Genomic DNA, 23,705 nt, shown 5'->3' on the forward strand with positions numbered 1-23,705 from the left:
ACGTAAAAAGGCTTGAAACCTTTCTGGTGATCCCATAGGCCCGCTTCCCTACGTCATGACGTCTTGTTGTTGGTGAAGGGGGAGGGGCCGGGCATCGAAGGGGAGCCACCAACCACACCAGCGACAGCGTCCGGAAGATGCTCGTGTTTCATGGGAGGGTCAGTGGGATATAACGTTAATGATAATTGAGCTAAAGGCAAAGCAGACTTCTAAGGACGCTGGCAGGGACATGCGAACAGGTTAGTGAATGCTCGCTCTTAAACGTCAGCTCTGCGGCTAGCGTAAGCTAAAATGAACTGTTAGCTAATGTATGTCGGCTCATTATTACCATATAGGCCTATACAATGTTTAACCTAGCTAACCGAAAACAGGCGCTAGCGGGTTTTTACTGAATTTGACATTACTAGCGGCTATATTATTACTATGCCTGGCTAAAGAGAACTGCTAGCTTGTTTACCTAGCAGTGAGATAAAACTGTTTCACCCACTGGAACAGCTGAAAACCAGTGACCCATATTTTGCTACAAAAGCCAATTATTGCCTTCTTTTTTGAATGTGACACAGCCCAGATAACATTAACTAACATGAAGACACACTGTTAGTCTTACAGGGTGAAAGAAGTGTTACTTTTTGTGGTTGCTATGCGCTACTTTGTGATGACCACAGGCTCCAGGTCGCGGTTTACCACCTTTCAGTGACCTCTCCATTCACTCAGCGGCCGGTCATACAGCTGCAGGTCGTGTGCCACTGAGTCACACTGCAGAGGCAGTGCTGCTCGCTGCTGTGTTTGACCTCCGTGGCAAAGCTGTGACATGCCCACACTCTCACCTCTGGCCAGCTCTCACCTCTGGCTGCTTGTCATGAGATGTCTGTGTTAGTGCGCCCCCTCACCCCCTAAATATTTGTGTGGCAGCTCATTCTCATTACCACTAAAATTCACAGTTTTAACTTAAAACAATGTTTTTTTTTAAACATTCTTAAAGAATAATAGAATATTAATGCATGTGTTGTCAACTGCATATTATTTGAACTTTGTGAGTAATCTTTTACTGAGGCCCTAATTTTGAGAGATGCAGAGATGCATGAAAGTGAAGTTCATATAATTGTGATCAATGTAAGGAAGTCTCCTTTTCCCATTTACACAGACCTGTTTTACTGTAGAACAGGACATCTGCTGTGTCATGTACTTCATTTAAGGTGTAGTGTTTTGGATGGACAAAGCTCAACACTACTTCCTGTTCATTGCTCCAAGTTGTGCTTGTGTACTGGCAGTCGGTGCTATGCTACACACTGCCCTGTAGCAGTGGACCCCTGTTCTATCATTGAGTACACTGACAACCCCTAACTAAGTCACATATTTTATGACTATGTCATATTATATTGAAGGCTTTGTTAATATAGCTTGTGTTCAGGTCTTAAATCTAAAGTTTAAAAATAACAATTACATTTAGTTTGCTTGACAAAAAATATATTGGTGTACTACTGTGTATATTTAAGTTTTCTTACATCCCTTAAAATCAAGAAGGCCTCGCAACCCCCCGTGAAGCCTTGGCGACCCCTAGTAAGGGTCCAGCCCCCCAGGTTGGCAACCACTGAACTAGAGGCTTAATGATTATTTTATTGACAGAAAAATAATTGCTATAGTATATTTTTAAGTGAGAGGGGGAAAAAATCTCTAGTTCCAGCTTTTTGAACATGAGTATTTACTGTTTTGCTTAGTCTTCAGTGGTTGACTAACCCAGTGATTTCCAGCCAGGCGTGCATGTACCCCAAGGGATACCTATGAAGTTGCCAGGGTGTTCCAACTAATTTGGAAAATTTTAGAAATTAAAATGTAATTTAAGAAGCATCTACATATTGAGTCAGCTGTCACACCTGAAGACCAGGTGTTATAATTGAGTGTGTGAAAACTAGTTTGAAAGCGAGCAGATAAGACTAAATAGTTATCTAAAAGTAATGGGTAAATGTTTGAAATGGCCAAGAGTAATTAATAAATAGTTAAAAAGTAAGGTGAATATGGATACATGGTTGAAACATCCAGCTAATAATACCCACTTTTATACAGTCAATAGTGTTGAATTACATCCAGTTTAAACATGATTGGTGGTGTTGATGAAGGGCTACTACAGTAGAGTTAATCTGACTGGACTATGAGGCTACGTCTGAAACACCACTGGACTAACCAATGGAATATTTAGTTTATAATACTTGTTTGGACTGTTGGTCGGGCAAGATAATTGGCAGACTTATGAAGAAGTCACTTTCGGCTCTGGGAAACTAGGATGGACATTTTTCAGTCAACACAGCTGACTGTCTTTTACCTCTCTGTATCTCACTGAGATACCTGTATAAGCAGGGGAATAGTGGCAATACAGAGGTGGGTAAACTAGTTTCCCCTCATTGATTGATACAGTTGATCAGAAAATAGATGAGTAAACTCAGCTTCATTTCAAAGAAGTGGATAAACAGAGTTTACTTGTGATTACGCCCCTGGTTGTATGAAGGCCCAGATTGCATTAGACCTTCTGTGTTGCCCACTTACAACCCCATGTTTTAATGTAGGACAGGAAAATTCAATTTCAGAGAGCATTTCCTGTATCATCAATGATTTTGTCTGTATAAACTGCTCTGCTGTGTCATATGCTTCAATTCAGGTCTACGCCTCTTTTTACATTGCTCAAAGTTGTTCTTTTGTACATCAAGTAATCATGATAGAAAATGTGTTGTCCAAGTGTGTGTGTGTGTGTGTGTACATTCATGTCAAACTATACAATGCTTAGATTCCCATGGGGAGGAAAACAGGATAATACATTTACACTAAAACCATCAAACCACCCCCATGCTCCTTTCTTCCAGCATGCGGTGACTGAGACGGAGGCCTGAAGGCACAGTAGGTCCGTTGGCAGCGGCAGCAGCAGCAGCAGTAGCAGCCATCTAGCTTAGATGAAGGATGAAGAGCCCGGTGCACAGATGCAGGGATGTGGAGCACGGGCGTGGGCAGGGTGGGGCAGGGACCAACTGCCTACAGGCCGAGCAGCGCATCCCTATCTCCAAAGACGTCATCACTTCCTCCTCAGCCTCTGCCATGTGGTTCATCAGGGACGCCTGCGGCATCATCTGCGCCGTCATCACCTGGCTTCTGGTGTTCTACGCCGAGTTTGTGGTGCTGTTCGTGATGCTGTTGCCCTCCAAGAATCTGACATACAGCATTGTGAACGGCACCCTGTTCAACACTCTGGCCTTCCTTGCCCTTGCCTCACACCTCAGGGCCATGTGCACCGACCCCGTAAGTGGAACTTGTTTGGTGCCATTTGTACACACAAACTGCAAATTAGGTGAGAGTCTGTTATGCTTTAACTCGCAATGTCATACAAGTTTAGGGTCTTTAGCTTTATATAGTCCTGATTAATGGAGCTGAAGTACGTTTGGCCTCTACCCACTTAATTTATTATGGTGATTAATAAGCTGCAAATTACACTGGAGTCATCTGCTGTGTGGTCATGTTTCTTGCTAGGGGGCGGTGCCAAAAGGGAACGCTACTAAGGAATACATAGAAAGCCTTCAGTTGAAACCAGGGCAGGTGGTCTACAAATGTCCCAAGTGCTGCAGCATCAAGCCTGACCGAGCACACCACTGCAGGTAGGGCAAAAAGGACATGAAAAGCTCTCTGCTGCATTGGCATTCACAAACCCAATCCTACACTTGCAGCTGCAGTGTTTTGGTGCAGTAAAGATGCAGGCTGTTATCAGAAATTCTGACTTTGGTTAATTTGTCAAATAGAAATTGCTCTTCCAGGAACGTATTGGCCTTCACTTTCTGTTGTCTTTATACACCATTGTCATTGTTAATTCCATGGAGGGTGTGTACAGTATTCATTTTATTTAGATCTAATCCCTTTTTTCCTCACACTTACCTTGCTGTCTTTCTCGCAGTGTTTGCAAACGCTGCATACGGAAGATGGACCACCACTGCCCCTGGGTCAATAACTGTGTTGGGGAGAACAACCAAAAGTACTTTGTGCTTTTCACAGTAAGTTCAATGCAAGAATGAATCTCTTATAATGTGAGGAAGAACTTTCATGGTGTTACATGGGAAGTCAGTAGTAGTTGCTGTTTTAATGCAGTACATATACAGATAAGAGGGATTCCTCAGTGAATACCACTCTGTTTGCAGTTAGTGTATGTGAATGGTTCTTCACTGTGTCTCCTCTTTTTGTTTTGTGAACCTAGATGTACATTGCACTCATCTCTCTCCACGCTCTGGTCATGGTGGTCTTCCATTTCCTGAACTGCTTTGAAGATGATTGGACAAGTGAGTGTTCCTTTTTTTTTTTTTTTTTAAACCTCTGTAGCTCTCAATTCACTAACTCAAAACTAGATTTCTGAACTGACAGTCTTTCTCTGAATTTTTTTTTTTAGGGACATGAGCATTTTATATCAGTAAAATAAAACATATTATGCTTCAATTTATATATAAATGTATATATTCCTGTATCACCAGTTTGTATTATCAACATTGCTTAATTTTCTTTATCCACTATTTCCTTTTTTATTCTTTAGACAAACAGATGTATTGATATGTCATGTTAATGAAGCTAATTGAAATTCATTCATACAAAACCTTAATTTTCCTCCTATGTTTATTGGGTTGTTTTGGGATAATTGAGTTCCGGGGCACAGAAGCATAAGCTCTATCATGCATTGGTTACACAGGCCATACTTTTGAGCAGGATTAATTTGGCCTCTTTATGATATGAAATAAGTAGTGTTTTCCTTGTAGTAATGTATAGTGCCTATGGATAAGAAAAGGGAATATTATAGGATTAATACAGTAATTCATCTTTAGACCTTACAGCACTGTTGGGATATTCTAGTTTTTCCCCTTAGGTCCTCTCTACAGCTATCAAAAAAACAATATTGACAGGTATGAATTACATTTCGTGCAAACATTTCTTTTGGGACTTTGCTGTGTGTGCTGCTAGAGAATTGCCAGGTTTGGTGCTGTATTTTGAAGGAACTGGGTTGCATAGCAGCACACTGAGAGCCTTTGTTAGTTGCATGTGGTCTGCACATCAGCAGACTCTGTCAGCACGCAAGCCACATTTTCAATACTGAGTCGGGCTGACTGTCATGGGAAACATCTAGAGGCCTTTAAACTGCCTGAACCGTTCTGTTTGTCATCCTGGTTGCAATGTACCATACTGTATGTTGCAGCTTAGTTGTGGACCGTTGTCTTGGACTTCTTTTAACATCTCAGCCATATTTAGAGTTTGTTCTGTTAAAGTAGAGGCATTTGTGTGTCATGGGAGAAGCATCAGGTTCCATTGGGCTGATTAAATGCAACAGAAACTTTGTCTGTGGTTTAGTTCCAACCCACAATTAAGCCAAACCCACCTTGTTGTTCCCAAACGTGTATATAACCTACTTTGCACAGCTGGCCGCTAGCATAGTGGTTCTTAAACAGTTTAGCAGCTTAACTCACTAACCAGGTCTTGACTTCAGTATGGAGATAGTGACTAGTGATTCCCTGGCATTACCAGAGGGCTTCAATAGAATCCAAGACTTTTCTGCAGCCAACCCCTGGCTGTTTGTTTTTCCAGATTTATTTAGTATTTTTGTGTATGTGCTAAAACTACAGATACGTTTTTCTACCTGCCTAACAATCCAACCTTAACCTCCTGATCCTGAACACTCATTTGCCTTCCTCTTATACTGAAGCACCCCCAGCAGGTGACAGGTGGGCATACCTGTTGACAGTATTGCTGCAGAGGAGTTACCCGTAGAGTGCCGTAGTTTCTTTGATTGTAGTGTACAGCACTTCCTCATATGGCCCTCTTTTTTGCCCCTTCACTTCTCTTCCTCCATGTCCCGCCATCCCCCAGAGTGCAGTTCCTTCTCTCCTCCAGCAACAGTCATCCTACTCATACTCCTGTGCTTTGAGGGTCTCCTCTTCCTCATCTTCACCTCTGTGATGTTCGGCACCCAAGTCCACTCCATCTGTACCGACGAGACCGTAAGTGATCCATGTAGTGACCAACAGTCCTCCTCCTTTCCTCTTATCTCACAACTTCCTCCTGCTCCCCTCCCTGCTGCTGCCACCCTTTTGCTTTTTAACATTAGCACCTTTGACCTTCTACTTGTAATTCAAACTGTTAACAGCTAAGTGACAGCTCTCATTCTGCAGCCTGATGTAGAATAAGGTGCAGTCTTTCATTTGATTGAAAGAATTGTCTTAAAAGCAAGTAACTGCCAAAAAGAAAGAAACTTCAATATTGGGTGCTTCAGAGGTAAATATGTGGTGTGTGTCAGCGTGCAGCGTTGACAGTGCTGATGGTAAGACCAGTACTTCTGCAGAGGAAGAAAGTGTTAAATGTGTGGATGGTAGCAGGCAGTGGTTGTGAAATCACATTTCAGCCAGATCGATGGTTGCGGCTAAAAATAAGAAGCCTGCTTTGTCTACTTCTGTCTGATACCAAGGATCCATTGCTGATGTCATTGTAAACTTTGCACTTGCTGCATTTGGATTTAGATCTTGGCAGACGTAGCAACAGTAAGCAATGCTCCTTTCATACAGGACACTGAACTCCACTGAGCACGCATTCAGTGCCGCCTTTCACAGGTCCATCTCAGTCTGCAGTATAGGTCCATATACTCACTAAATAATTCATTACCAAATACAGTTCAGTTTAGGGCTGCAACTAATTATTTTCATTATTATTAATCTGATGTCCTCAAATGTATTGTTTTGTCCAAAACCCAAAGATATTCAGTTCACTGTCATAGAGGACTAAAGAAACCCAGAAAATATTCTCATTTGAGAAGCTGAAATCAGAGAATTTGGACATTTCTTAAATTCTTAAAAATGACTCAAAACGATTAATTGATTATCAAAATAGTTGCCGATTAAATTAATAGGTGACCATTAATCAACAATCGTTGCAGCTCTACCGTGTGTCACTTTGTCTGAATATAAGGGCTTAGCAAACATTCTGTTCAGCCTATCCCAGACTCTTCCTTTCTTTCCAAATCAAAGGATTTGGTTCTCAGCTGTTTCCCTCATTTTGGCAGTTACCTCAAAAGCACAATCTGTGATCCAAATTTAAACAAAAAGCCAAAATAAAAAACACTTTGGAACCTGCTGGAACTCTCAAATTGATCTTCTGGCCTTTAGTACAAAATTGAAACTAGATAACAATAACTAAATATAAGTCACTGATGTTTTCTTATGGTGTTTATGGTTTGTTTATCAATTATGTTTGAAAACACTCAAACTATTTATATAAATATAGATTAGGGCTGTGCGATATGACTGTATATCATGTGACGATGGAAAAAAGGTATTTCGTTTCATATAATTCTCTATCGTTTATTTTGTTGTATCGCAAATCACACTCTTTATGGCAATATTTTGAATCATTTGGATGACGCTTTGCATGAAGGCAACACAAACAAACATGGAGGAGAGAGACAGACACACAACGGGGTCATTCCGAACAAGAGGACCAGCCAAAGCAAAACAAAACGTACCTAAAAGAGGGATGTGGTTGTGGTTTGGGTATGAAGAGTCTTAGCTGCATACAAATTATGCCAGACTCTTAAACTCTATGCAAGAATCATGTCAGTACGAAGAGAGTCTACACAGGCTTACACTTTCATTCATGTGTCATATTTTGTTACATTCTTAATTGCAAATCTGAAAAATAATCAGAGTAAGTAACTTTTACTTGTCAAGTATATCATTCTAAATGTAATAAGAAGTAGGCCTTTCCATGTGTTCATTTTATTTCAACTTTTTATTCATTGAATTGACAGAAAATATAGTGCTGTATCTTGAAATGAGATTTTGGTCATATCGCACAGGCCTAATATTAATTTACCTGTAATTTATATGGTGCACACATGTTTCTTAGGCTATTAATGTCTACCAAAATACTGACCTGTGACCTAAGTTTGTGTGCTGGTATCATCACTTGTGTAGAATACACACCAACACAAGGTGGCAGTAGTCTTAAAAGTCAGTATTGCAGGCCATGCAATTAACCTGTAGGCTTTTAAAGATGTCTTGGCGAAGCTTGAACAATGCTCATGAAATCACTTTTAGGTAGTGGTGGTAAGTGTGATGTACTTAACAGATGCAAATGTGTTTTTATTGAAAAATAAATGGTCCATGTATCAGTGGAAGAAGGAATCAGTATCCTCTCTATGTAGTTTGGTGCCAACCTAAAATCATTCTACTTGTGTGCCTGTGTATTGGAGCACCCCAAACCAAACTCCTTTTCCTGCTTTCAACTTCTTTTTGTCTGCAACTCTAGGTCAGATATATGGGAGACATTTGATCATGTCATCAAGGAGACATGTAGACGACTGAACAACACACACAGGAAGAGGCAACAAGACACAAGCAGCTTACATTATGCTTGTAAAGAAATTACTGATTTTTTTAGAAGTGGTTGTCTTTTTTTTTTATATTTAGTGGGTCTAAAAAAAAATCAGTATTTGGAAATTGGTTTGTGATTACTAACTGGCTCGCAAAAGCCCACCAACTGAAGTTTGGTTGTCTCTCGTTTTTCAGGGCATAGAGCAGTTGAAAAAGGAAGAGAGAAGATGGGCTAAAAAAACTAAATGGATGAACATGAGGGCGGTATTTGGACACCCTTTCTCCTTATTGTGGTTTAGTCCCTTCTCCACCCCTGACCACGGGAAGGCTGAGACCTACCAGTATGTGGTGTGAGAGCTCAGCGCAGGGAACGAGGCGGCCCGGGTCAAAACAAAAGTGGGAACCGTGGGAAGCCGTGCCCAGCCCCACAGAGCTCAGCTATGACAGTCTGTCACTCCCAATGCTGAACGTGATTTACACTGTATCTCCCACGCTAGCCATGGACAGCTTGCCATCTGCTTTATGTGTTGCCAACTAAGTGCGCTATTCGTTTATTTTTGTGTTGCCTTGAGTGAGTCGAGTTGCAGAGAAAAAGAAAACACTTTCAGTTTGTGAATCCTGTTTGCAAACACTGTGATAAATCTGTTTTTTTCTCAGCTATTTCTATTTCTGTTGTTGTATCAGAAGCTTTGTCTTTTCATGCTCTGTGTTTTCTCTTCCTTTCCCTGAAGGGTTAGTTCAGCCAAATTCACAAACAATACATGTTCTCATTTACTGGTGTCTGGCCACATTGATAGTTTTACTTGTAGGTGATGAGGTACCACCCCAATACAATGGAAGAGAATGGAATCTGCCAAATACTTATTCTATATCTATAAAATGTAACTTTTACTTGCTTATTTTATTAAACAGTCCAAAGCCCAAAGATATTTAATTTACAGTCATAGAGACTGAGAGAAATGATAAATATTACCATTTGAGGAGCTGCAACCCCTGAAACAGAAGAATTGCTATTATCCAACTGAAAAAATCCCACCTCCTACCTTCAGGCCTCCCCTAGAGCTACTGCCCAAAACACATTTTCATGAGCAATGAGTGCCCACAGGTAGGTAGACGGGCAGGTAGGCCAGCCATCGTTTTCTTTCCCCCCAGAGGATAAGATTTATTGATTGCCCCTGCGATGTAAAGAGTATTTCAACAAGAGGGTGTCAAATCCAATAATCTGAATTGTAGGCCTTAAACTGTCTTAAATATGATTTTGACAGGACTCATTTTGTATTAATCATGCTGTAAGAACTACAAAACCAGTGCAGATTTTTCTTCATAACCTTTGTACTTTTCCAGTATGGACATCAATAGGTCTTAAATTGCATTTATAATGGTCTTAAATTGACCTGCAGATTTCAACGGAACCCTGTAAAACAAAAGGTGCTTCTGAAATCTGTGTATTTTACAGTGAGGTCTGGACTGTCCAGAGTAACCAGGACATTGTTTCTGGATATACAATATGCTTTTGAGTTTTTTAAACAGGGTTCCATTCACCTCCATTGTACTAGGGTGAGAGTGAAAATTTCTATGTTCTATTCTATTCTGGAAACTATCTGCATGGCTACATAAAGTGTAAAAATATGTCTTTTTTGTTAATTTGGGTGAACTGACCCTTTTTAAATCTCCCTCTTGCCGTACAGCTATCAGCAGTGTGTTCCAGATGTGGATAAAATGAAGCTTTTAAAGAGGTCTTCACTAGAATGGATTGGATGAATGAATGATTAGGTTACAGACTCTACTATCAGATTGCTTGTGGGAGTCGTTGTGCTAACAGATCCATTCTGAGGCCGACCCTTTTAAATGGTGGCAAGTTCAGCACATAAAGGAACAGTTTGTCTTCATTATTGTGGATTTGTGGTTAATTATGAATGTGGAAATATTTTAAATACACCCCACCTCCAGGATTTCACTGGCTGTTTTTGGGATTGTTGCGGCCAAAACTACTACTTTAATACAAAATTGCGATGCATGTTGCGATGTTTGCAGGCATTTTTTGCAATTAAATTGCAGGAGAAAGTGAAAATTGCAAAAATAGTTAACAATAGTTTTAGATTTATTTTGTATAATTCATGAAAAAAATCAAAGGTAACTTGTTCCAGTGAGAATGAAAAGTGAATCATAGCATCGTAGGGGGCTGTGCAATGTGCAAATTGCAATGTCGTGCAGAATTTATTTTGATTCGTTGAAACTGTGTTCATTTTTGTGATGGCAACAGCTCAACTTCCCGGAGGGACTGTCAAATTTTACCAGCCACTTAATTGTTTTTCTGGGCCTGAGAGTAGAGCAAATCACCCAGCCACTTGCATACTTTACCAGCATTTGGCTGGTGCAAATTTTGTGCCCTTGATTCAAACTGTCCACAGCTCACCTGTGAGACACCGCTCAAATAGACAGTATCTCACCATAGAGGGGAAAAAAATGCTCCTTTAAAATGTTGTATTTGAGCCTCACATGAACTTAAGTATCCTTCTGAGAAAACGACATACAAGGCCCAAAAAGTCATGTGTTTTAAATGACTTTAATAGCTACATGTTGTCCAAGTGTGGAACATTCTCTCTGATTCCTCTCTGATACATGCTTGACATGAACGAAGCATTTGCTGGAGAGCATTGATGTATAATTTTTTTTCATTATCAAAATGAACCAGGAAGTTTCTGATTGCTCCACCTAACAGGATCAATCCAGAATCAAAACGCTGCAGCAGGTTTTGCTGAATCATTCTTGCAGTGCTGCTCATTGAAGAAATGAAATGATTTCAATCTGTACAAATGTCTTTGAGCGGTAAAACGTGGCTGTTAGAATGTTTTCAGTAGTCAACAACCATACTGTAATACATGCTCATTCTCCCTTTTTCTTTGAGGGAAGGTTTGGCCGCCCACACTAACACCAACGCTCCCTGTGTGTGCGCGCTCTAAGCCCATGTGGTGTTTTGGTGTTGTGAGCGTGTGCCAAATTCAGTGAACCCCACAATTACATGATTACTTGGGGGAAGCTTTCAAATGAAATGCCTGGATAAAAGGACACTGGCCTAGCTTTAAAGTTGTCATGGCTGGATAAAGTGTGTTAAATCCTGTGTGGATTCAAAGGGAAGCAGCATATAGAAAACTGCATACATCTTATTATGCAGCAGCGGGATATTAGCTGGACTATTTCTGCACTATTTAACATAAGTATTAACTTTATCAGTCACATTCTCACGAGTACTAGAAAGGCTAATTCGCACTTTGTATTTATCATTTAAGATTTTTTTCTCCTGTGTGAACTGCTCTGTTCTGAAGTGTGCATTTTATCCTTCTATTCTTTGTTTACATGATATTGTATGTATCCTTTGTTATCTGAATGCATGGTACAGGTGAAGGCTAGTTTAGTAATGTATGTGAAACACTGCTGGTATGATGGTGCCAAGTCTCGCCGGTGAGAGTGATGGTGGAGATGATTTGTTTTTTACAGAAATTTTAATTCTTTCTAAATATTCTGAAGATATTTCAGCACATGCGCAGAGAATAAATACTTCTCAGTTGCAATGCAAAAATTGTGTTTGCTTGCTTTTTTGGATGTATTTATCTCCCTTTGACTGTGTGGGGGGCTGCTGCAACCAAATGTGTGTTTGTACATCTCAAGTATTGTCACAGAAAAGGTTTCTTCTTCCCCTGCATACAGTCCTGTCCCGCCCACATTGTTAAATATTCACTCTGTCCTTGTCTTTCATTCTGTTCCCACTGTAGTCTGTAATCTGCCTCTCTCCCATGCAGTGTTCTCTCCACATTCATGCATTTGCTTTGGTTGATAACTCATTCTGCCAAAAGCTTTCTGAAGCAGACAGCTCTTTAGAATCTTGAGGAGAGGTAAGCTTGTAACAGAGGTCATATTAGCCGTCCCATCAAGCTTCACACATCACACAAGCATGCAGATTCCAATCTGAAGGCCAAAGTGCGCTTCATGTCCTTTTTTCCTTTTTTGTCTGCCGTTTCAGATTCAACCAAACATTATGAATGAATGAGTGAGCTCTGTGTAACAGGATGCATGTGCTGTTTTTTACCATTTGACATTTTTGCTTCTTCCACAGGGGTTTATTCTTTATTTTTAAAGTGCATGTGAGTCATTGTACAGTGTTTTATTACAGTTTGGGCATGTTTCTTAAATTAACCAGAACTGATATAAAAAGAAAAAAACTTTTAACACAATGGTCACATGTCTTATGTAGATTGAAAGAGCTGGTTACTGTAAGAACTCCTCCTGTCTATAGTGGCCATACTTCCACAGATACACTGTAAAAGATGGAGGATAAAATCCACAGTCCTGACACTGTGCTGTCACCAACAACCTCTGTAGTCTCATGTGTTGGCAACTGCCTTTTGTAAGACACATACAAGCTTTAAAATTCACAGTGAAAAGTGATGTGAAAATCTCTTAAGCTTGTATTAACTACAGACCGTATTTCAGGAATCTAACCAGGAACCGGATCAAAGTGCTAAAATGCTAACTTCTGCAAACTTATTAATGCAACCCTCAATAGATGAGATCAGAGTAACAATGCATTTATATGAACACCCCAAACCTGTTGGAGTATGTGGCACAGACTGCTCTGCTTATGCACAGAACAAGCTAAGCCTTCAGCCATCCCTTGTGGCAATTCAAATAAGTCAGGAAATCCATACATTAGCGAGTATGTTAGCAAGCTACACAACTTGTGTAAATGTCATGGTTTTTATTGCAATACGTAATAACATTGTATAACCCGTCCCTACCGTGTAGGCACTCTAGCACAACATTGCTTGATGGCCAGTATGGACAGGAGGAACGATTACAGCGACCAATAACTCCTTCAACATACGTACATATTGCAAAATAGTATTCTATTAATATATCCAAAACTGTCTTTTTGTGACTGCGTCTGAGAAACAGGCCCAAAGAGCTAAATCATAGTGGTGTTGCAGTTTTGGTCATCAGCTTTGTGTCATAGTAGTGACTGATAGTGCATGTAGAAAACCACCGACACCCTGTCCTATTGGCGCCGCTCCTTTCACCTCAGACACTCACTGTTGTGTGTCTTCTCCAGGGGATCGAGCGCCTGAAGGGAGAGACGGGGAAGTGGGGGAAGGTGCCGTGTTGGGAGGCCATGCAGATGGCGTTCGGTGGCCCGTTCTCTCTGTCCTGGTGCAGCCCGTTCGCAGGGCTGAGCTGCAAGAAGAGCCCCCCAGAGCACGTCAGCGTCCCACAGGGGGACATCATCGAGGAGGACTTCATAGAGATACCACTTGAATAGCGGTCAGGAAGAGTTTTTGTTTTTTCTTCCATCTGCCAACGCTACAGACAGATAATTAAAGATCTCTTTTGAATTTGACAACCCACGAGGAATATTTACATTTTTTTTAATCTCAAAGACTTTATCTACGTGAAAATATCATGTGAGACATGTCCACTTTGTCCCCAGTGTCAATGCAACCATTTGCAGGGTGTACGGGGTAATGAACTTTGTGAATACATTTACTCGACTTCAGCATCTTGGTCCTTTTTATAAATGTTCTGCCATTGAGAGGAAAGTCTGGAAATGACCTTTAACTGCTTAACTCATGCTGCCAAACCTGCAGTAATTTCCTGAAATCATGGTGTAATGAAACTAACTGCTGAAGTGAAGGAGCTGGAAGGACTGAGAGCTCCCGTTAGCGCAACCAAAGTGTTTCTGACTGGAGGTGAGAGGATGATGGATTTCTACAGCGTCTCATTGAGCTGTCTCAGGAGAACACCACTAACAGTAGCACTAATAAGACACTTGAAGCACAAGCAGTTTGCTTTCAACCACTTTGCTGTCTCTGATGCCTTTCTGTAAAGATCTGAACTCACCCTGTGCCTTATCTGTCTCTACGTCAAACGTTTCAGTGACACTGTGCGGAGAAAAATTTATATTGATAGTGTTCAACTACTCATCTGTTCAATTCTGTTATATATGTGCATATGTGGAAAACCGACTAACTAACTTCATGTGGAAGTGATTATTGTGTTATTGCGTAAGCTGCTGGATAAGGGCTTTAAACTGTTCAATGGGTGCTGGATATCATGGGACCACTCATGTTAACATTATTTTAACTGTTTTCTCATTATTTGAGTTCCATTTTTAAATTCTAAAATAAATGGACACTATGAACTGGATTGTCTGTAAGATTTGTGGTGAATAATCATCAGAGAAACGGTATTGAATGATTTTTACAAATTCATCTGCAGTTTTACATTACATACAAAAGTTATTTCAGGGTTCCCACTCTTTTTAAGAAATCCTTTTCCAGGAGTTTTCTTGACAGTGAAGGACAGCCCTTCCTAACAAACATCATATAATTTACCAGTACACTTTGAATTGATACATTTAACCAGTTTTATTCATTACATACATGACTTTGGCCATAGCCCATAGATTCAACAGTTCAAATAAAGTAGAATTTTTTTCATTTTACAGAAAATTCATCTTGTCACCTATTAGTCTATTAAAAGAAGTAGGAAGTGTTTGTTGCACATGTAATTAACATCTCTGTGCACGTATTTATTAACTGCAGCCAGAAAATCTTCCCCCGGGCTTTCATGGGAATTCTGCTCACAGCTCTGGGAAAATAATACACTTGACGCCAAAAACATTGCTGCAGGTTTGTTCCACATCTGCTAAAGCCACAGGTTCTCCACCAACAGTTGAGCTTTCAAACTAAATGCGTAGGAAATCTGCAGCTGTGTGAAGGGCTAAAATATAATTCAAATTTCCAGGACAAATGGAGCAAAGCCTGCGAGTTAGTTCAGGCAGTCAACTCGAGCTGCGCTGATTACACACATGACACGCCTTATTCCATAATCACTAACCAAGCGCCACCTTCCAATCTGGCGGTCTATTTAAACTGCACAATTTCCCAGCTCTCCCTCTGCTCTGTCAATGCTGCTGTTGCCCTGCATCCGTATTGCTGCTGCTGCTCTGTAAGCCCCACCACCACCCCAGCATCCACCTGTAGGCTCCGGCTAGGGGTTAAGGTATTTGCTCATCACTCCCCAATATCTTTATGTAAACATATCTGCAGGGAGTGATGAGGTCGGAGCCTAGACGCCAAAATCTAAATATGCTATACTGCTTAATAATCATTTCAAACGTGAGTTGGCTGACTGAACTTAGATTATTTGCAGGATATTTGGTCATTTCAAAGTTCCAGGTTTTCCAGGCTGTGTGGAAAGTTAGCAGGAACCTTTGCCAGTCTGACATTACTAGCTAATAAGACTCTACCTAGTTAGATACCTTAACTCACTCCAATACAAAAATACTCCACTCTCATGTCTTTTAATACATCACACAAAATTCAAGTCACATCAGCGTAATTCAGTTAGCTCATACATTAATATGTATAACAAAGAAAAAAATATGTAAATCAGCTCATTCTATTGTCTGAAGCCTTGAACGAGAGCTGGTCCAAACAGCCAGATGTAGCTGTCTATCTTTCTCGGCTCTGATTGGTTGTTTTCATTAAGATGCAGTGGATTCACTAGGAGGAGCCAGACGAACCTGATTCTAGCTCATGTACTACTGTCAGGATATAGTGAGAGACGTTTCAGCAAATAGCACCAAAGATTATGTTTAGAAAAGTTACCTACTGCAGCTTTAAGCAGGGAACCCTGTGCACAGATACAATAAGTCTGAGTCACTTTAATTCCCCGTTGTTTGTAACCAGCTGTCTTGAAAATGTGCAGTGTGGAGTTTGGAATATATGTCAGCATCTTCAAACCCATAGACCAAACTCAATCAAATAACTTGAAGTTAAAATCAGCTCTGGGCTTACCATTACTGCTGGTAATTCCCCACAGGTACGAGGACTTTTGACATTTTGATCCTAGTCAGAGAAAGTAATGTTGTGCTTTTGTATTACTACCACCACATCAACGTCCATATCACTGCTGGATGACACAGTGTTAAAGTTCTGTTGAGAATCCAGAAAGAAGGTGTACAGTGACGTTTCCTTTCCATTACGTGACATTCCTCTCAAAATAGTAACCAAGGTAATTGCCTGAAGCCAACCACACTGTATTAAAGTAGCTGTAAGCGATATTTTTTTATTAAGTGTTAAACAGCTTTACATTCTGACAGCCATCACTGATAAAGTGTTCAGTCAGTAACAGTCCCTCCTTTCTGCAGCTGCTATCCTGTTCTCACTTTATCCAATCAGGAGGAAGAACTTCACCAGGAGGTTAGTGGCACCAACCCGGTGTGGTGGTATTTGACGAGCTGGGAATGAGACTCAATCAACTATCTTTCTCCAGAATCGCTTACTGCACCTTTAACCAAACTCTTGTTTACTCGTGGGGCTCAGGAAGACGTACGCATATTAAACAGTTCAAAGAGTTAGAGGCTAAACCATGAGTAGAAATCTGGACTGACCCAGCCTGTTCTGAACAATATAAAGGCAACCAATACGCTCTCCCTGAAGAAAACACCGCTGCCAGAACAATAGCAAATAATGCACACAGACACTGAATGTACATTCAGCTCTGTGCAACATAGTCTGCTGTTTTAATTGCTCTTAATAAGACACTTAGGAGCAACATCTTCACTTTTAGGTACCTGAGAAAGTCCATTATCCATCATTACTCCCCCCAGGGGAGTCTTGCCACAGGTTGTTGTGTCTGCGACTGAGGAGCAGTGGCTGCATGCCTGCGATGAGCCAAAGCTGCATCACTTGTCCTTTCTGCCCTCCTCCTCTCCCTGTGGGAGCGTCTGAGGCACGGATCCATGGAGTACGAGCAGTCCACACAGTGTGAGGGATATGCCCACCCACCACAGAGCTGCATGGGTCTCTCCGAAAATCACCCTCCCCAGGACGGCCTGGACACACAAACAAAGAGCCTGAATGCTTTCACTGAAACCTTTCCTGTCTTTTCACAGACTCTGTTGTTCAAAGAGAAACGATGAAAGGTGAAGAGCGAGGGAAGGCTGGGAGCTTACTGAGGAGATGAAGTTGGATGCGGTGGTGGTGACGGTGGCCCTGGCTGAGGAGGAGCAGTGTCGAAGAGCCTTGGAGAAGAAGGTCCACATGACGGCGTTACAGGTGAACAGCAGGCCTCCACACAGCAGCCGCAGGGGGATGTGGAGCTGCACGCACACACACACACACACACACACACACACACACACACACACACACACACACACACACACACACACACAGCTGCAGTCAGCTACATATGGGTGACACATTAAAGGAATAATGTCCTATATAGGTGTTAAGCTCTGGTTCTTCAGGGTTTTCCTTTAATGTGTGTGTACTAGAGTGTACTGTATGTTATCTGCAGGGGATCTTTGAAATGGAAGAATACACATCAGTACAGAGTGAACCAAGAATGTCCTCAATAATGGAGTCCCATTTCCATTTATGACAACTGGATATGTATTTAAAAAGCCACGGGTTCAGTATGAAACGGGAGGGAAACTTCGACCAGGAGCAAAAGATAGGAGCAATGACCTGAGACAGAGTCAAAGAGAGAGGGGTGTATGTCATTAAGTTCGTCTTACCCAGTCACAGGCTGTGGTTCCACCGTGTGTTTGAGTCCAGCCGCTCAGCCCGGACTCACATATGTCTCTCACGTAGTCAGCACCGAGGGACAGCTTGGCCGACAAAGAGGCAGCTGCCCCCAGAAAGCCCGCTAACAACGCGTAAAGAGAGCCTGACACCATATCCGCAGAGTGTGAGACCCGGTACAGGGCCAGGAGTCCGTACCGGTCGTTCCCGGGTTTCACTCACTCACAGCGGGGTCGAGTGCGAGCTAATGCCGGATATGGACGGTGGTAGAAACTTTCAAAACAAAAGCCTGCCTGACAAAGTTCGTAAACATTGTACAGCAGACCTGATAGCTACAAAGCCCAAACCTTTAACTCGTGTATTTTAGGCGGTAAATAATAATACTTTGTTGTCATTGTGTGCGCTGTCGTCCGAAAATGTCGCCTTCGGTGCACTTATGTTCATGAAAGAGCTTGGAGATGCCACATCGTTTATTAGTTAGCCAAACAGCTTCTCCCACATACTGATTACCTGGTCAAGATCCATTAAGCGTATGGCAAATCACTACCATATGAATATTCTTCAGGCGTTTTCGATAACTGAGAAAAAGAAAAAAGTAACTCGTTTTTTCTTTTTGCCTCCGACTAATGCCCGATTTTAGTTTGAAGGCGAAATCCCGTTTCCGATCACATTTCCGCCATCTTGACATCAGTGTCTCACACCCACCAATCACAGCAGCTCCTGAAGCCATGTGACTTGCAGCGGCACCTCTTAATGACGCATCTGATGTTTTGGTGAAATATCGGCTCGTGCCTCGGAGACGCGTTCAGGCCCAGAATTCCTTTGGCGGTGAGCGTCGTGTTACTCGGTTGCGATGAACAAAAACAAGGTCAGTGGGGTGTCATGGGTGAAACCAGAGGAACCGTCCTTCCTGAAGAAGTTTAAAAATGACGTCGGATACAAAGAAGGACCGACTGTTGACACTAAGGTAATAGCGCTTTGGCTAGTTCCTGCTAGTCGTGTGAGCTAGTTAGCAAACGGAAGCTCATTGAAGTGAATGGAAACTTCCCGTTAGCTAACGTTGTGTTGTGTTTAATAGCAGCTTTATGTTGTGTTGTGTTCACTGACTCACTGCTGGTTGAATAATTCACTGTCATTGAAACATTGAAGCTCCGTTCATTCAAAGCAGTGAGCGGCGTTACGGCTCTCCTGCAGCGCGGTGAACGGACCCGGATAGAGGGAGGTCTGCGGAGGAAAACCTCTTTGTTTCTTTTCTTTCTTTTTGTCATTTCTATCAGACCACATCTATAAAAAGCTACAGAGCACGAGGCCGTCCACGGCTCCACTTTGAACATGGCAGCAGGACAGGCGTCAAGTATAATATACACAAAGAAAAAACACAACAATAAATAATAAATGAATAAATATTGCAAGACAACAATTAAGAGTTAGCTAACAGAAGAGTAAGCAATAAAATCACATTCATATTCTTCCATTAAACATTCTTAGCATTCTAACACATGGACACATTTTTATTGTTTCTAGATTACTCAGAGTATTTCTCCAAGTTCATTTCCAAAGGTTCAGTGCTGGGCCCGCCAGAACCTGGCTGTGTGGATGTAATATTTGATATGAATAGAACTAATAAGCTGACAGTCCTCTGAATGTTCTCTGTTGTCTGTGTTTGATTCCCAGCGCCAGGTGATGCCAACGCTGGATGATGACAGCGGGAGCGACCGGGAGGACGAGTTACCTCAGGTTGTGGTCCTAAAAGGTGGAGACCTTTCTGCAGACGATGTGAAGAAGATCAAGGAGGACAAGCGTACTGGAGGTAAGGCTGAGTGAGCGTGGGCCATATTTTCTGTCAAGAGGGCCTCCTTGTTTCTATAGATATTATGTCATCTTTTTATAAAGCCCCTGACCCATATATTAGCTGACTGATATAATTAGCCGAATTCTTATGCTTAATGTTTGATAGGCTTTATGATCTATTAAAACCAGAGTATGTTTGTTGTTGTTGTGTTAACAATAGTGCTGTCGGTTAATTTGGTTAGAACAACAATGCATATTAAACCATCCATGTTGGCTCACTACATCTCAGCCTTTCTTGCACCAAGTGTGTAAAAACTACAAGTTCTGAACTTTATAAAATACAAAACTGCCAAACGATCAGTTATCCCATCAGGATCGGCCGTGAGAAGCATGAGTGTATATATATCGTCATTCCTAATCGGAATATGTTATCCCACATGCAGCAATATGGTATATAATGCAAAACAATGCTCGTGTTAATATATTGGTGTCAGTGCAAAGTTTATCCAGCAGAGTGCGCTGTGATCTACAATACTGTAGCAGCTCTCAGCAACAACTAGAATGGTTTGACAGTGTGAGTTCAATTATTTAACATGATAAAGAATAGGTAACTTAAATATTCTTTAATAAAGCAGCAGTACCTTTTGCATAGGCATATCAGTGAAAACTCCACATAGTAACGGCCTGTTGTTTAAACTCAACAACAGATGAAGCCTGGAACACATTTGCTGTTGTTTTGTGCCAAACCAAATGCTTTTTTAAAAATAGCATTGTGTTTTTATTTAGCTTGTATCTGGAGAGGTCGTTTAAATTGATAAACAACAAGTCGAAAAATCTAGGATTATATTAACAACATAGGAGGAGGGCGGTGGAGGACCTCGAGTCAAATGCTTTAATCCCATCACTGCTGATACACCTTAATGATGGTGTATTTTGTCAAGGCAGCAGTGAGCGTCTCTGATGAAAAGCGCTTCACACTCTGAAAACTGTTTTTTTTTTTATGAATCACACACATCCATCTCGCCAACAGACGACGAACCTCCTCCCGATGGTAAAATCCTCTTCAAGAAGCCGGCCAAGCGCTCCTCTTCAGACAAATTCCAGGGCATCACGGCCAGCTCCAGCAAAAAGAAGAAGAGTGATGGAGGGGAGAAGGAGAAGGAGAAGGAGAAAGAGAAAGAAAAGGAGGAGGAAGAGAAGAAGGAGGTGAAGTCTGGGAAGAAAGTCAAAAATAACAGCCTTCTGTCATTTGGAGGGGACGAGGAGGACGAGGAGGACTAACTGTTGGCGGTGCAGTGTAAGACTGTCATTAACCTCTGTGGCAGAAGGGAACGTTAACGGTAAAATCTTTCATAGTACCGACGAATAGGAACAGGGGTCAGATTAACAGACAGTGTATTATAAACAGTCGCTGTCTGGAGTTCATCCACACTGTGCAGCCTGTCCATCCTGTAGCTTTCTTTAAAGGACAGTGCCAGTATTTTTGCATGTCTTAGCCCACTGACTACAAATAAGCCTGTGCTTGATTTTACTGACTGTTCCATTCCTTTTAGTACACTGTAAAACTCAACTTGCAGAGATTCAAATAGCTCGAATAAGAAATCCATCACAATGAACATCTTGATTCCCTTGTTTTAGTTCCACATTCCCCACTCAGATTTATCCTGTCTTCCACTCACAAGCTCGCTTCTATAACCTTTAGGCCACCGCTGCCCGCAAACTGACCATGCCTGACCACGTTTTACATCTGATAAACACAGCTCTTCAGCGGCTGACGTTAACAACAGGCCATCACTTAGATTGTTTATGTAGAGAAAGACACACCACTCTGCTGGTCTTTTATGAAGAAGACACGGTGCACTGCTTTTATTTCTTCCAACATCAAAATAATATTACACAGAGTGCTGTTTCTTCCTCCACAGAACCAAGAGATAATAGTACAGAGACTTTGTTGTTTCACCAGCTTTGTGTTCATTAGCTGCGGCTGACTAAATATGCCTCAAACTCACTTGATAGTTGTGGTTTTTTCTTTTTTTTAATTGGCACCTCTTGTGCTTTGAAAAACTCCTCAATAAGAAATGGAATACAATATTCTTAAGTGTGTTTTCATTAGTGTATAATCCCCTGAAAATAAGAGCTGTTTCTGTCTACAGACGCAGAACCACCATGTTTATACAGTAGCCCAAAAACTGGCTCCAGATGTGGCCATTTGCGTCTTTCGCTGCCACCATAGTTGGTGCTTGGAAGTGAAGGGAGAGAGTCGCAATCTGCAACTACAACGCCATTTGCAGTTTCATTCAGCGTTAGGAACAGCGTATAGTCTGAAAATCTAACCCTAAAGACAAACACACAAGGAGCTTGCTTAAAAGATAATGTACATTTGGCCAGAGTCACACTCAAATGTTGTGATACAATGTTTTGGGCATTTTTTGCATTGATACTGTCGTGCAAATGATTTGGGTTCCAGCACAACATTGCATGCAGTGCAAAACACTTCCATGCTGAACATGAGGGAGTTGCTTTGCACGGTCTTTAGCAGTAATTGATGTTGGTAAATGTTCAAGTTTTAGATGTCTGCAGCATCGCAACCAAAACAAGGAAGTGAGTTTGGTCAACTTTTCACAAGGGGAACTGCTGGTTGGTGAAACTCAAAGGGAGCTACGATGATTTTTGAAATTTGTGGAAAAGTTGCACTGATTGGACAAACTGGGATTGGTTAAATTTGCGTTCGCTGTTGTGATCCCAACTTCCTGGAGGGGCCGGCTCATGAATGCACCAACGTCAGGAGTGCCCCAGCTCACAGCGCAGAACAATTTAATGTTCACTATGATAATGACCTACCTCAAACAAACTGAGTCTCTGCAAATTGTCAGTTTGTATTAAATCAAATCAAGACCTTTTTTATCTATACACTACACCTTGACTTTCATTAGTACTGAAATGAATGGACAGCTGTATAGAAAGCTTTGGTGAACCTTTAAAAAGTCACAGAAATGGAAACCTCAGCAGATTTGTAGTTTATGGGCTAAAACGTGGAAAAGCACCAGCGGGGTTCTATGTGTAGTCCTTTTTCATTAAACATAAGATGAGCAGTAGTTAGGGAGATTTGTCCAGAGATTTCTGCAGTCACAAACACGGGAGCAAGGCTGACGCTGTTTGAAGGTGCTCCTCAAAACATCTGGTTGGCACTCAGTTCACTCAAACTATGCAACTTAATCTGACCCATGGAAACCAGGCAACACCAGGTACAAACTAGGTTGATTGATTATTGGTAATAAATTATTACTTTGGTTTCTCACCTAATTTTACACTCGTCAAAATGCTCAGCTACCTTTGGAAAAAAAAGTGTCAAAAGGAAAAAATGGACTTTTTTTTAATGTTTGATAAAAACTTTAATATTGAAATCTCGTCTGGTGGAATCCAAACGGTGACAAACTTTTAATGATAATTTTCCTGTGTTCTTGGTGCCTTCCACTTACCATACCACGGTAAAGCAATCTTGTCCGTCAGAAAAGACCCTGCAATGACCAGTTAGTCCCAGTAACTCCTGCTGTCTCGACATTGCTCCTCTCTCCTCCTCCTGATCTATGGATTCACTACCTGCCTCATACGTTACGATCCTTTCATTGCTCCCGCTCATCTGTATCTCTGTGGTGTCGTCAGAACTGTAAGTGTGTTTGCAAGTTAGCGTGGAACTGCTCACTGTAGAATTTTTAATACATTCAGTCACGTATTGGATGTATGAATACATTCTAGCTTCGGCAAAGGAGCTGAAAGTTTATGTAGAAACGATGCATTCTTGTCAATGCAGTTGTATGATTTTTAAAAAAGTGTATTTGTTTTTATTGTGTGCATTTTTAGACTGTTTGTGGCTGTAACATTTGAAATATAAAACATTATTACATCCTGTATTGTAAGCTCTCTTTTCACTGTGTCCGTTGATTGGTTTATG

The 23,705-nt window shown here is 41.3% G+C and overlaps 3 protein-coding genes across 4 annotated transcripts; 2 read left to right on the plus strand and 1 right to left on the minus strand.

Annotated features, from left to right (window-relative positions):
• The first annotated feature begins 67 nt into the window (after positions 1–67).
• zdhhc3a (zinc finger DHHC-type palmitoyltransferase 3a) lies at positions 68–14,568 on the plus strand. Of its 2 annotated transcripts, none has more exons than XM_051407702.1 (7): positions 68–239; positions 2,856–3,285; positions 3,514–3,638; positions 3,932–4,028; positions 4,229–4,310; positions 5,881–6,011; positions 8,571–11,955. In XM_051407702.1, exons 2-7 carry the CDS (start codon positions 2,950–2,952, stop codon positions 8,727–8,729), a joined length of 930 nt encoding a protein of 309 aa, XP_051263662.1. In that variant the 5' UTR covers positions 68–239; positions 2,856–2,949; the 3' UTR covers positions 8,730–11,955. The 2 variants fall into 2 exon arrangements, with proteins under 2 accessions (XP_051263662.1, XP_051263661.1); XM_051407701.1 differs by lacking the exon at positions 8,571–11,955 and adding an exon at positions 13,483–14,568 and having other exon boundaries at positions 69–239.
• A 211-nt stretch (positions 14,569–14,779) lies between these two features.
• Positions 14,780–18,233, minus strand: tmem42a (transmembrane protein 42a). The gene is made up of 3 exons (XM_051407705.1): positions 17,956–18,233; positions 17,389–17,535; positions 14,780–17,268 (listed from the first exon to the last, which is right to left on the minus strand). Exons 1-3 carry the CDS (start codon positions 18,115–18,117, stop codon positions 17,119–17,121), a joined length of 459 nt encoding a protein of 152 aa, XP_051263665.1. The 5' UTR covers positions 18,118–18,233; the 3' UTR covers positions 14,780–17,118.
• Positions 18,234–18,701: 468 nt separating this feature from the next.
• Positions 18,702–23,662, plus strand: kiaa1143 (KIAA1143 ortholog). The gene is made up of 3 exons (XM_051407703.1): positions 18,702–18,929; positions 19,637–19,772; positions 20,784–23,662. Exons 1-3 carry the CDS (start codon positions 18,816–18,818, stop codon positions 21,032–21,034), a joined length of 501 nt encoding a protein of 166 aa, XP_051263663.1. The 5' UTR covers positions 18,702–18,815; the 3' UTR covers positions 21,035–23,662.
• Positions 23,663–23,705: the final 43 nt, after the last annotated feature.

Source organism: Dicentrarchus labrax, unplaced genomic scaffold, assembly GCF_905237075.1.
Source record: "Dicentrarchus labrax unplaced genomic scaffold, dlabrax2021, whole genome shotgun sequence".
NCBI lineage: Eukaryota > Metazoa > Chordata > Actinopteri > Moronidae > Dicentrarchus > Dicentrarchus labrax.

Coding starts and splice junctions, on each gene's coding strand:
- zdhhc3a (XM_051407701.1), top strand. CDS start 2,950: ATGAAGAGCCCGGTGCACAGATGCAGGGATGTGGAGCACGGGCGTGGG. Junction 3,639..3,931: donor GACCGAGCACACCACTGCAG/GTAGGGCAAAAA, acceptor TCTTTCTCGCAG/TGTTTGCAAACGCTGCATAC. Junction 4,311..5,880: donor CTTTGAAGATGATTGGACAA/GTGAGTGTTCCT, acceptor GCCATCCCCCAG/AGTGCAGTTCCTTCTCTCCT.
- tmem42a (XM_051407705.1), bottom strand. CDS start 18,117: ATGGTGTCAGGCTCTCTTTACGCGTTGTTAGCGGGCTTTCTGGGGGCA. Junction 17,536..17,955: donor GAACCACAGCCTGTGACTGG/GTAAGACGAACT, acceptor GTGTGCGTGCAG/CTCCACATCCCCCTGCGGCT. Junction 17,269..17,388: donor CATCCAACTTCATCTCCTCA/GTAAGCTCCCAG, acceptor TTGTGTGTCCAG/GCCGTCCTGGGGAGGGTGAT.
- kiaa1143 (XM_051407703.1), top strand. CDS start 18,816: ATGAACAAAAACAAGGTCAGTGGGGTGTCATGGGTGAAACCAGAGGAA. Junction 18,930..19,636: donor GACCGACTGTTGACACTAAG/GTAATAGCGCTT, acceptor TTTGATTCCCAG/CGCCAGGTGATGCCAACGCT. Junction 19,773..20,783: donor GGAGGACAAGCGTACTGGAG/GTAAGGCTGAGT, acceptor TCTCGCCAACAG/ACGACGAACCTCCTCCCGAT.